Source organism: Haliotis rufescens, unplaced genomic scaffold (genome assembly GCF_023055435.1).
Source record: "Haliotis rufescens isolate VD_foot unplaced genomic scaffold, xgHalRufe1.0.p SCAF_10, whole genome shotgun sequence".
NCBI lineage: Eukaryota > Metazoa > Mollusca > Gastropoda > Lepetellida > Haliotidae > Haliotis > Haliotis rufescens.
This window is the reverse complement of record NW_025963780.1, coordinates 16,417,353-16,431,614: the sequence shown is the minus strand read 5'-3', so window position 1 is coordinate 16,431,614 and position 14,262 is coordinate 16,417,353. Positions and strand designations below refer to the sequence as shown.

The window sequence follows — 14,262 nt, the reverse complement described above, 5'->3', positions numbered from 1 at the left end:
TTTGAAGAGGGTTGGGGAAGGACAGAATTATAAACATAGCAAAACTTTAGTCTTTCTGTCTTTTCCAGCAGATAAGGAAGAACAAAATAGTGAAGTGTGCTGCTGCTTTTATTTCACTTAATTTTGACTCATTGATGAAGTTTGTGGTCCTGAGGCAGAGAAGATAGCCAGTTCCCAATGCTTGTCATTAGAGCTGCCTAATGAGGTGTGGGTGGTTACAATGTGTGGTTGATTGTGTGTCATTGTACCCTGACAACATAGTCACTGCTCATCAACCACTGGTCTGCCTGGACCATCCAGATTCCTGACTGGCTGCTGGGATAGAGCTGTAAGACAGCTGACTACAGTGTGATAAAATGTTCACTTAATTAAGAATTGACTTCAATATATTTGGCCTTTATGGAGGTATAACCACATAGGCTGGTGTGCAAACTGTAAATCTGCGTATTTTATTTTCTAATAAATAGATATGTCAGCAATAAAAACAGAATCCACTTTGAAATCAGTGACACCGTTTAGTGCAATAATGCAATACAAGCCTCGCCCATTCTATTTTTAGGTAATAGTGAAACAATTTGTCTGCTTGCGGGTGTGGCCTAATTTTGTAGTTTATCGAAACATGGATTTCCCTAAAGTGGTTATGTCTAAGACCTGCATCACTTTGGGCTTTCTTCCCACGTCAAGCTGATATGTCATGGTATAACTGGTATAACGTTCAAAGCAGCATATACCCAACTCACTCACTCACTTGTCAGAGTCTTAGTTTTCCTGACTACAAAACATGGGAAGTGTACCTCCTGTATATCTACCAGCGTCCAGTCATCATCGCTGGTTATTATTTTGAGTGTCATGAACACAATTTGGAGAGTCATGCATGGATGGCAAGTTATTGATAACATTAAGTAACATCATGAACATTTTGCGTATTTTTACAATGTTGAATAATTTTTCATACAATTTTTTACCATTGGACGTGTTTGTAGGAACCAGTACTAACTAATAAAAATATGTTGCAGGGGTATTTGGAATAAAAATATGTCAAGAACAAAGTACTGCTGCATTGTGTGAAACCTTGGATACCTTGCTCCAAATACAAATTATTGGAAATAAGATAAAGGGTGCTTTGATGAAAATCTCGTCAAATACACACGATTCTTGCGTAACGTAAAACCCTGGGTATCTTGCTCCAGATGCAAATCATTAGAAATAAGATTAGGAGCATATTCAATGAAATTCACGTCAAATACACACGTCATGTGAAACCATCGTCTACTTTTTGTTGGATTTCAAGTTTATCCTTGATTTAAATTCATCGTTTGTTCATCTAAGTTTAACATAACACATGTAAGCACTTACATCTCTTTACACTGCCAAGGGCTACAACCAGGAACTTGTATATACAGACTGCCAGACGGTGTAACCATAATGAATTTGTGTGCGTTTTATTTCAGAGGTCACAGCAAGTAACGCGATCTCATCCTTGACTCGGTCATTTGTGGCGACAGTAGTGCTTCCTAAGCCCCAAGACCTTCAGATTGTTCCATTGAATGACTCGGACTATCTCCCATCATGCATCCCAGAGGCCTACAGCAACCTTAATGCCATCGCAGCCTTCGTCAACATCACCATCACCTTCGAGGTGTCCGTCTCAGTTGGCACGAACCTCACTTTCATTCTGCAACATGGTAAGAGTGATGGCGGCACATTCCAGGAGTACAGGTCTGCAGCTGACTGTGAAGACTTGCAGTGCCAAGGAATCATCAAGGTGAGACATTGACACACGCTTTCTCTTCTTGCTGTGTGTAACTTTCATACAGAGGATCATGACCTTCACATTCCGCTAGTGGTTTGGTAACCTTAATGTTCAAAACAGTGGAATGAGTAAAGATGTAAATATATTCGAACTGGTACTCAATCTTTTCTCTTCAAAGATTATGAAGAAAAAAGTATGAGAAAATCACATAGAAACAACAGACTCAACTTATTCCCACCACCTTCTGGGTCCCGAAAACCGGAACAAACACGTTCTGCCAGTCCTTTGAGCCAGTTAGTATCAGTCTTCTGAAGCAGCTCAGCTCAGCACGAGCGATATTTATTTGATGTTGTGCATGATCTAGTCTGTATATTAACATTTATTTCTCTTTGGCATGTAATAATGGAATTGAATTTCCTTGGATAATGAAGAACTATGTTATCTTCTAAAGCGTGGGTATTGTTATTTTCTTCAATGGTGGCGGGAAATGAGTGTCCTTCACCATGCAAGTTGAACCTTGGAAGGTGGGTGGAAAGACCTGCTGTTTCCCTGGCTACAATTACAAATCAGGCCACGTTGGTCCCGACGAGAAGTTGGAAAGCGTTCCGCAGAATGACTCCTGATAGTCAAACATGTTTGTATTAAGGAAGTGACTTTGTTCCAAATATGCCTCTGTTCACCCAGCAGTGAATGGATACCTGGTAGGATGAAATGCTGATGTGACTGTTAACATACTAGTGGGCAGGTTGGGTTCTATACTCCCCAGGGAGCTGATAATAAAAATTGAGTGGTCTCTGATCCATTGACCGGGGTAATAATAATACTGCACCGTGAGCTTCCACTTGAATGTAATTGTGCAGTATAAATGGACTTCTTTGGGGGTTAAAAAAGAACATTTAGAAGATTAGGGAATTTTCAGTGGTACAACGAAAACAACTGGAAACTTCAAACTCTCTTTGACTTTTGCAAGTTTTGTTTATTGTTTAATTTACATGCAAGTTCCAAACTAACATCTGTTTTCATCCGGTAATGACTCCGGGAGCCTAGAGCATCATCAAGAAGAATTTGTGTATAAAGGTGTCATATTCGCACCAACCAAACTGAATCACGGTGGCTGTAAACATGGGAGACCATCTACAACTTCCTGTCATGAAATAATCCACACCCAGTAATGAGTGTCAGTACACTTAATGAGTCAAAATATGTTCAGTTTATATGTAGAGAGGTGATGATTCAGCTACCAAGCACCCTCCCAATGTGGCTGGGGTTTGACAAGCTGCATGCACCGTCATCATCATCAGGCCCAAACAAAGGTAACTGTGGCTGCACATCTAAAACTGTTCTCCTTGACAGCAATTTATTTCCTCTTTATTGAAGTAAAATATAAGCTGAATGCCTCCAGGAGCACAATCTTTTAAATATAAATTTCTTTATAAAAAAAATCGCTGAGGATGTTGTTTGTCGGTGCCTAGATTTGATTTTATGCATTGATGTTCCATGTTGGCAATTTGCTGTGCAGAGTTGCATCGCTTAGATGTGCTTGGATCCTAAGATCATAGGTCAAAAGCCAGATTACCTTTATAATAATTCCTTGTTTGCAAGGTGCAAAACATCTTATGATTGCATTACTCTTAGCTCACCTCCTTCAGTAAGCTGAGGATCAAATACCTGAAATACTGTTCAAAGTGGCTTTAAACTTACTCACTCATTCAAGAAATGGGGCTTTCCATGCTAGCCATGTGGCAATGCTCTTTAGGGGGTTCTCACTTCGGGCTTTCCTCCCACATCAAGCTGACACTATGATTATGTAACTGGAATATTGTTCAAAGCAATGCTAAACCCAACTCCCCCACTTACTAATGGGCCTAAGCACAGCTGTTGGGCTGCCATGTCTGTGGTCTTCCTGGTTGTCTTCAGCAACCCATGCTTGCCGTTAAGGCGACTAACGGGATCGGGTGGTCAGGCTCGCTGACTTGGTTGATGCATGTCATCGATCCCTATTGCGTGGATCAATGCTTATGATATCAATCACTGGATTGTCTGGTCCAGACTCGATTATTTACAGACCGCCTTCATATAGATGGAATATTGCTGAATGTGGCATTAAACAACAAACCAATCAACCGACCTGGTTGTCAGCACATGTTACTACAATGTAGAGCACTTTCAGGATATGATGATGGAGCCCAGTGGTCAATATTAAAGCATTGGCTTGTCACGCCTGAAGATCCAGGTTTGTTTCCCCAGAAGGTTACAGTGTGTGAAGCCAATCTTGGTGTCCCCTGACATGACATTGCAGGAATATTTCTAGAAGTGGTGAAAACCAAACTCACTAAACACATGGCGTGTGCAGATCCTCCAATTGTTGGAAGTTTCAAAGTTTGTTTTCATGTGGTCAAGCTTACTTAACCATCCTGTTTTGTGTTGAATGAATTACTAACTCCTAATGAAAATAGCCATCCATTGCTGAGTCTTGGTTTCTGAAGCTGACAGTATGGAATGAAGGCAGCATTTGATGGAGGAGGAAGATGTTGAAGGGCTAGCTCTGTTTTATCATGGGATGTTATTGGTGAGGAAGGAAAAACTTTTATGCAAGTAAATATTTGCAAATTGCTGGAACTTGAGGAAATAAGCTATGCCAATTGCTTCAAAGTGTATTTGTTTTTGTGTGGTTTCAGAAAGGGCAGATGTCACATTGAGGATTTAATGTTGAACTTTGCATTTCAACATAGTACGATTGCAGTGCAGATTGATGGAGATTTGTTGTGCATCATGAAACGACTTAGGAATAATTTGTTGATCCACTGAACTCCAGTAGAATGACAGTACATGTGATTCTTCTATCACTGGTTTGTTCTAGCATTTGAAAGTGGAACATAGGAGGCTGAATGTTCCAGAATTTATTTTTATGTTTTTGGTCATAATTAAACAAATACAAAGATATGACATTTATTACCTATGAGAAGATATCAGGCATTAAATAAAAAAAGTCAAAACTAAGCTAGGATTCAGTCTACAGTGATGCAACAGTGAGTGAGGGAATTCTAGATGAATTCAAAGAAACTGACTCAGTACAGTACCTATCATATATCCTGATTGTGTCAAATGTCACGGTTTCATTGAAGTTCATTATTGAATGACTTGTTACTAGTTTCATTCAATATGTATTGTCAGTGTGATATGGAGACTTCCTATCTGTAACACAACTTTAGTTTGCTAAAAGACAATGTTCTCATGTGGGATTGGACGACATTGTTTGTTGTTTTGTTGTTTATGCTGCACTCAGCAATATTCCAGCTATATGACGGCAATCTGTAAATAATTGAATCTGGACCAGACAATCCATTGATTGACATCATGGGCATACAATTGGGATACAATGACATCACTCGACCACTCGATCCCATTAGTCACCTCTTACGACAAGCGTAGTCACCTTTTATGGCAAGCATGGGTTGCTGAAGACGACTTTCATGGGATGACATTGAAGGTCAGGGTCACTCAGGGTCAGGGTCAGGGTCGCTCAGTGGGTATGCACAACGTCTTTTTATCGGAATGTGATGAAACTTTATATACATGACCTCTAGGCAGTTCATGGCTGAGATTGAAGGTCAAGGTCATGAAACTGGAAGTGCTTCTGACTATTTGTTTTTAAGGTAGCTAGAGGCATAGGACTTGTGTTTCAAAGTTGTAATATGTCATTGGACATATGTCAGGTGAACTGTCACCTGATGAGGGGAGGTCAAGATTGTTCATGATACATGTTTCCGGAAATCGTGTTGATGGGGCTGTTTCTGTTATTGCATGCAGTGCAGACACCTTTCCAGCTTAGTCTGCCCTGGAAACTAGTGGGGACTCGAAGTTAGACTCTTGGCCCGAGCAATCTATACTAGTAAGAGGAAACTAATGGATGTGGTCAGGCTCTGACTATGATTGCATGTCATCATATACCAATTGCGTGGATCGATGTCAATCACTGGATTGTCTGGCCAAGACTGGATTATTTACAGCTCAACGTCATATGGTTGGAATATTGCTAGTTCAAAATTAAAGAGCAAACAAACAAATCTGTTGTACTAAGACCCTATGCAGGCTCAGAAACCCAACTTTCAAGGTTGATTTGTTCTTATATACAGCACGCATGAGTATCTTCAGATACAGTGTGGGTAGATCCAACTTGCAAAGAGTGATTGCAGATGATTTCTTACACCTTCAGGCATGTTAAAAATACTGGTGGATGTTTATGGTTTTGACAACTGTAGGAAAGTGTCTCCTAGTTTCATTCATACGTCCTTTTGTGCATAGTGGAACATGTCTCATACGTGGGGAAAAATGGTCATCACCCCTTTCTCTTCTGAATCAGTTTGTCTAATGTTAATGGTATCTGGGATTTTGTAGAATTTCAGGCTTTTTGTGGCATTTGGGTGGTGGGCTGATTGGATATCACTGTTTGGGCTTGTAAATATTGTGTGATATTTTAGGGTTGTTCTTGTATGATATCACTACTTGGACAAGTAAATATTTCCCCTCTGTCATATGGGATTATTCTCATAAGCCGTGTTTATATTCCTGCTGTGAGTGACAGGCATGTCAAAGCTGATTTGAGGAATGTCACTATCATCACACAGTCTGGTAAATGAACCCTCCATGGTGTGTACAAGGACAGGTTGTATAGTACTGTCCTGTTCAGCTGGGAGGGGAACGGCAGGTTAGTGGTTCATGTGGACATGTCCATTTCTCCCTCAGTGTTGGCGTCTATGGACAATATTGTCACCACCTGTGACGTCAGTGGATCTAGACCACAGGATAGTCACACAGGATACTAAGTGGTTCTGAATATAGATGGTGTTGTCATAGGATTGTTGGTTTGAGGATGTAACCAGAGTAATGGTGTAGACTACATTGTCCACTTGATGGACACACCTCATGCGGTCAACCCAAGGTCAAGGTTCCCTTCTTCATGGGGACAGTGAGTATTTAGAATGTTCAGGATTCATTGACTGTTGATAGATGAAAGGCCGGTGACTTCATCGATGATGTGACACATTTACATCTTATTTATTAACAACTGATTTCCAGGATTGTGATTAGGGTTTAATGTTTTGAGGGGTATTTCAGTATATCAGGTTGTGTCAGTTTGTACAGGAGGACATCCTGAAGTGATGCTGGCCTTAGACATTTGATGATGCATGAGTATGGTGCTGGCAAATGAAGAATCGTGATTAGGGTAAATCTGGTCATAGAATCCATGATCATAGGATGCTGGCATACCTAAGGGATGCAACTCTGCAAACCAAAGGAAGGGACTGAGATGACTGGGCCACCTGTGCCCTCTGTCTGGATTGACATGGAATCTTGTAGCAGTGGACATGGTCAGGTGATATTAATGGCCTGTAAGAATGGTCTGCATGTTTCATGCAATCAGGTTTAGAGCCCATTAGAGGGAGTGTTTACCAGTCACACTGAAGACCAGTGTTCAATGCCCATTGTGATATTGCAGCAAACTATAAAAAGATATACCACTGGGATTCCAGGGTATAATAGGACCCATGTACCTCTGCTGGTCACACTGAGATGGATCAGGTGGTCTGACCCGGGGACTTGACAGAGTGCGGGGACTTGACTGATTGCGTGTCTTTAGTACATGTTGGTGTTGATTGTTGTTCATGCTGGTCAGAGCTTGATTATTTATATGCAACTGGCACATGAATTAGCAACATCAGTTCATCCACTGATCCTAAGAAATAATTGCAAACCATATCATTTTAAAAATCTCACAAGAAGATGTTGTTTTTGTTTGTTTGTTTGTTTGTTACACTGCACAGCAGCATACACTTTTCAACAGTACTAGCTGGCTATGCCAGCTGGGTAGTTTTTACCAGCTAATTTCAGATTTGATTAGCCAGTTATGTCTACATAACTACAAGGAGAAATTGTGTATCAGAGAAAGAATTTTTTTTTCCTGAGTAAATATCAAACAGGTTCTTGTCACTTGCAGACCTTGTGGCAATAGGCCAAAAAAACATGATAAAAATTACAGTACCGTATATCGCTGTGTATAAGGCGACCCCACGTATAAGACGACCCCCCTGTACACGCCTTAAAAATCAACCCCAAATCCTATACTCCGTGTATAAGGCGACCGGGAATGAAACATATCACAAGTCTGACTGATATAGAAGATTAACGTGCGCTTTCCGACTGTAGCGTATTTCGCACACGGACATCAGAAGTTAGTTAGTTACTTTGGAGATTTAACGTGCGCTTTCCGACTGATGCGTATTTCGCACACATTACAAGTGCGCACACAAACCTTATATATGCAATAAAAATATGTTTATCTTGCGTTGTTTTTTTTCTACAACGATAGGTCGCGTGTGTAACTCCAGCACACGTCGCCATTTTGTGTTTACACGGTACGACACCAAATTGGGGCCCGTAAAATAAAATTCATTTATGAAGTAATAACATATAAGAGACAATGGTGAGTAATTTAATCGCCAATTAACTATGTTGTAACTAACTAGACTTATGTTTGCTTCACATTCAGCGTGTTTATTCCACAATCACTTGTACACACCGTCTCCAACACTTGTTAATACAACTATAAAAACAGCGGGAATTGATTTCAGCTTCACCGGTTATCACATGTTAGGTCACATGTGCAATATGCAAATGCTTACCGGTACTTCCGGCTCTCTACTCGCGGATGTTGATTGTTTTACCGTGTCAATCTGCATCGAGGCGAGGGTCATTTCAACTTTATTTGCAGAAATTATTAAACTTTATTCAAGGGAAAGAGATACAAATCATGTTTATGTATGGAAATAGTTATTGGAACAGTTATTGAGGACGAAATGCGAAGTTATATTGTCAAATGCTGGGCTGGCTATCGGACGCCGGTTGACATCGCCAGTGGGAAAAAAATGTTAGATCTTCGACTCCGTGTATAAGACGACCCCCCTTCTTAGCCCCCTTATTTTAGGTACGAAAAACTCGCCTTATACACAGCGATATACGGTACATCCCTGAAATCAGACATTTAGAATCTACTGACCAGTTTGGCATGAAACTCCATCCCCATTTGGAACTTTAATATTTGACAGCTGCGTACCAATATTATAGCTCACTTGATACAAAATGAAGCTAGTCATTCGGGCTACCTATTTTTAAATTTCACTAACCAGAAAGAAAGTAGCAAAACGCTTTTTTCGCACACTACATTTAGTGCAGAGATTACCAGGGTCACTGTACAAATGATCCCATCCTGCTTTCAGGGTCCTCATTGTCAGTAGGAAGTGTTGGACCTTTTGTCAGTAGGCAGTAATAAGTTGACTATCAGGAAATAGAAAACTTAGTTGCTAGAAATAGAAATCTGTAGTTACTAAGACAAAGTATTAGAAACAAAACATTGTTGTTTTTTTTCTCCTTTCACATGTTGTTTTTTTTTTCATGAAATTTGTATTTTAGCCAAAAGCTTGGACAAACATGCACCTCAAAGCTATCACTAAGCAGTGTTACATGCTAGTGAGACTGAGAACAGGACTATTTCAGGTAGATTGTCTTTTTCCCATAAACTGTTAATTCTGATTTCATGCAATGCAGCATTTCATCATTTTGCTTTAAATGATAAATGTAGACCAATCATTGTTTAGAGTTGTGTCAGGCGAGTCAATAAAACCAATCCGATTCCTCTTTAGTGTATGCATGCTCCAGCAAACATGATCTCTCCATCAAAAATTAGTAATTGAGTAATTTGATCATTGTGAGAAAAAAATTGCAACCCCATAATCACAAATGTCATTGTTTGGAAGCTGTTTCTCCCCACGTTATTGATCACGGTCATCAAGTTATTTTGCAGCAGTTATTTAATACGAATATACTTGTCAAGTTTAAAGTGATTCAAACTGAGAAGATCTGTGACCTCAACACACAGCAGTTCATATTCAGCAGTATTCATGATCTGCTTGAACATGTGCCTTGTTAGGGATTGTAAAGGATTCTACATGTCTACCTCAAATTATGGGACATTTTCTGAAAATAAATGGCCGCTTCTTTGTTGGTCTGTCCATGCTTGTCTGGTTTGAGTTTAAATTATGTGTCAATTACCTTGTTCCACTCTGTGTCTACAAGAATTGACGCAGCACTCGATGAGACCCCTAACGAAAGGGGAACATATCCCTTGTTTTAGTAACCTGCTTAGCATTGATTTCAGTTGCCACACTGGCGATCGAGAAAATAAAATGTAACCATGTGAAACATGATCAGACGAAATCATAACAGAATCTAACATGGCCTGTGTCGCTAGAGCATGTAGCATGTGCAGCACTGGTGAAATTAGGCAGACTAGGCTGAGATGAGAAACCACCTCTGGCTATGCTGAGGATAGATAGATGTTTCAAGCTTAAAAAATACAAATTATTTTCTAGAAGTCTAAAGTTGTCTTTAGTTGTGATTAAATCATTTGATAAAGTTCAAACTCTGAAAATTAAGAACGAACTTGTCAAAATCTAAATTTGAAGACTTTCTGACAAATACATTTTTATGATATGATCATAAGGGTCAAAACCATGTACAGTCGAACCTCGTTATATCAAACTCTGTTATCTCGAATGTACCGATATGACCAACCTATTCTCCGGTCTCAACTGCTTCACTATATAAATACATATAAACTTGCTTGTTTACCTCGAATTAGAGATAATAATACAAAATGCAAACTCTGTTGGACTCGGTCTGAAATCTACTATAGAAGTTTGTACCTTTATGTCGCAGTTTGCATTTGTCACATTAACAGTTTTGAAAAGTGCAGGTATATCTCATACCTTTCCTCACACATCTAACATCACAGTAAAAGAACAGTTCTACTTAAACCAAGTACTTAACCAATTATGTACTTATGTTTTTATCCAATCTTTATTGATAAATAAAAAGTGAGTAGACATGAGAAAAAACCATGGCGGCACTTCCTGATTACTTAAGAAAGTGCAAATCAAAGTCTGATTATAGGAATCAAAGCCGTGTGACACTACTCACACTGTCCAAGCTGTGAATTAACAAGCTTGAGGCGAGAGTGTCACTTTGTTTCATCCGGTGGACAGACTAAATCATGATTGCTGCAATGCCTACGGCATGTGTACACTGTACATAATTTGCCACAGTTCTTATTAATCATTGCCGGCTAAAAACATTTAACTTGTCAAGACACGCACTAGATGTGTTTTTAGTTTCTTGTGTATGCAAAGTATTGCTATGTATCTATAATACTTTTACTTGATCTGTCTGGATATCCATGCCTTGTTGTCCGGATATCTCGAAGTTATGACACGGTCCCGTTAGGTTTGAGATAATGAGGTTTGACAGTAGATTAATATGGAACTTTAGAGAGTAGTTTTAAGACTTTATGACAAATACTTTTATAAGCATTTCGACTTACTATTTGTAAATCTGTTACCAGGCATTTAATGTCTGATTCTTGAAAATGTAAGTAAACCTTTTTTATCAGCATGAATAATGTTCCTCTGCAATTACAGTATCTAAGATTTTTATGCCTCACTTATAACTGAATACTACCATCACAGAACAACCTCCCTCCATCGGCATTATGGGTACTGTCACTATATACATATGCTGTATCATGTCCTCTGTTCGAGTGTTTTCGTTTGCTGGTAATTCTGCTTGTTCAAAAAATAATGCTTTAACCTGGAATGCTGGAAGCCCTCAGATCCTGGTGTCGGTGTACATAGGAGTTGTTTAAGTGGGCATAATTACACCATGACTTGGCATTCGCATAACGTAATGGCAGCTAGTTTAATAAAATAAGCTCAAATTTCATAGTTGTCTTTTCTTTACAAAAATTGGGAGGTACTTGTATCTATATATGACTTACGGTTATCCTGCACTGAATACAATGGCTGCTTGTCATTGGCTAATATGCTCTCAGGTAGCACCTGGACTTTCTGGTGAAATATGTAGTATGTCGCTCATAGGGACAAAATGGAGGGTTTAGCACATCAGACATTGTTTAGTTTATTTAGTGTAACTCTTACGTTATTATTAGAATAAGGTCTGAAGGTGTGTATTTTATGTTAATATTTTGTTGTTTAAACTCAGGACTGCAGGTTAAAAGTAGACTAACATCTAGTTTCTGAAATGACCATATCATACAGAAAAAAATAGTTGTTATTATCTTCATGTTCTGATATTGCAGAAATCTAGACTTGCCAAACATTCTAGACTTGCATGGGCTGTATTTGATATATTTGTATCAGGGTCTTTAAGACAGACTAGGTTAAAAGGTGACTTATTTTAAACTACTCACAGTCCCTGTAAATTTATTACCATGAATAAATAGAAGATTCTTGAAATAACCCCATAATGGCAGTGAATCCCAATATTTTCCAGGAAGTGCAGTCGGCTGTTATGTCCATTGTTTGTTGGGACATGACCCCATCATGCCTGGTAATGTGCAGCCTGGCAAGGTACATCCTATTGTTTATGGCTGTATTACAGACCACTGATGTCCATTACTGTGGGGACCACACAGCTTCAATGGCCAGACATATGCTTGGAGAAGTATGATGCAGTGTATTATGGATTTGTAAATGAAGTTTTGGTTAGGTTCTTAGAGACAGATAATGTATGGGCTTTTGAAAGTGATAGTTAAGCTCGAGTTAAGGGACCTGTAAGGAGGTTACGATTGTTGAAAATAAATGGATAAGGTGCCGCATGTACAAGTTTTGTTTTACAAAGACATAAGTTGGGGCTTACCAATTGTGTTAATGCTTAGCTAAAAAGTTGTGATTTATCTTAAATACTCACGTTCTGTGTGAAATTCAGATGAGATTTGATTGCTATTGAATGTCTTGCAATATATGGCATTACACACTATATCCATTACTTTAATTAAATATGAAAGACACCTTTAAAATGTAAAGATCTTCAAAAGTGTTATTTTTTCAATGTATCCTCCACCCTGTATCTTCCACCTCTACCTTCCACCCTCTATCTTCTAGCCCCCACCATGTATCCTCCTACCTGTACCCTCCACCCTGTATCTTCCACCCTCTATCTTCTAGCCCCCACCCTGTATCCTCCTACCTGTACCCTCCACCCTCTATCTTCCACCCTCTATCTTCCACCCTCTATCTTCTAGCCCCCACCCTGTATCCTCCTACCTGTACCCTCCACCCTGTATCTTCCACCCTGTATCTTCCACCCTCTATCTTCTAGCCCCCACCCTGTATCCTCCTACCTGTACCCTCCACCCTCTATCTTCCACCCTCTATCTTCCACCCTCTATCTTCTAGCCCCCACCATGTATCCTCCTACCTGTACCCTCCACCCTGTATCTTCCACCCTCTATCTTCTAGCCCCCACCATGTATCCTCCTACCTGTACCCTCCACCCTGTATCTTCCACCCTCTATCTTCTAGCCCCCACCATGTATCCTCCTACCTGTACCCTCCACCCTGTATCTTCCACCCTCTATCTTCTAGCCCCCACCATGTATCCTCCTACCTGTACCCTCCATCCTGTATCTTCCACCCTCTATCTTCTAGCCCCAACCATGTATCCTCCTACCTGTACCCTCCACCCTCTATCTTCCACCCTCTATCTTCTAGCCCCCACCATGTATCCTCCTACCTGTACCCTCCACCCTGTATCTTCCACCCTCTATCTTCTAGCCCCCACCATGTATCCTCCTACCTGTACCCTCCACCCTGGATCTTCCACCCTCTTCCTTCCACCCTCTATCTTCTAGCCCCCACCCTGTATCCTCCTACCTGTACCCTCCACCCTGGATCTTCCACCCTCTACATTCCACCCTCTATCTTCTAGCCCCCACCCTGTACCCTCCACCCTGGATCTTCCACCCTCTATCTTCTAGCCCCCACCCTGTATCCTCCTACCTATACCCTCCACCCTGGATCTTCCACCCTCTACCTTCCACCCTCTATCTTCTAGCCCCCACCCTGTATCCTCCTACCTGTACCCTCCACCCTGGATCTTCCACCCTCTACCTTCCACCCTCTATCTTCTAGCCCCCACCCTGTATCCTCCTACCTGTACCATTCACCCTGTATCTTCCACTCTGTACCTTCTAGCCCCCACCCTGTACCTCCACCCTCTATCTTCTAGCTCCCACCCTGTACCCTCCATCCTGTACCCTCCACCCTGTACCATTCACCCTGTATCATTCACCCTGTATCTTCCACCCTGTACCTTCTAGCCCCCACCCTGTACCTCCACCCTCTATCTTCAACCCTCTACCCTCCGCTCTCTAGCCTCCACCCTGTACCCTCCACCCTCAACCCTGTACTTTCCACCCCTACCCTCCACCATCCACCCTGTACCCTCCACCCTGTGCCCTCTAGCCTCCACCCTGTACCCTCCACCCCCTACCTTCCACCGCCTATCTTCCACCCTCTACCCTCCGCTCTCTAGCCTCCACCCTGTACCTTCCACCTCTACCCTCAACCCTCAACCCTCCACCCTCCACCCTGTAC

The 14,262-nt window shown here is 40.9% G+C and overlaps 1 protein-coding gene across 2 annotated transcripts in view; it reads left to right on the top strand.

The window, feature by feature from the left end:
• The window catches only part of LOC124127667 (polycystic kidney disease 1-related protein-like), a 239,132-nt gene that overhangs the window by 57,402 nt on the left and 167,468 nt on the right, over nt 1-14,262 (top strand). For both annotated transcript variants that reach the window (XM_048387457.1, XM_048387453.1), the window contains exon 6: nt 1,452-1,765. In XM_048387457.1, the coding sequence (XP_048243414.1) occupies nt 1,452-1,765 (314 nt within the window). The remainder of the gene's footprint in view (nt 1-1,451; nt 1,766-14,262) is intronic.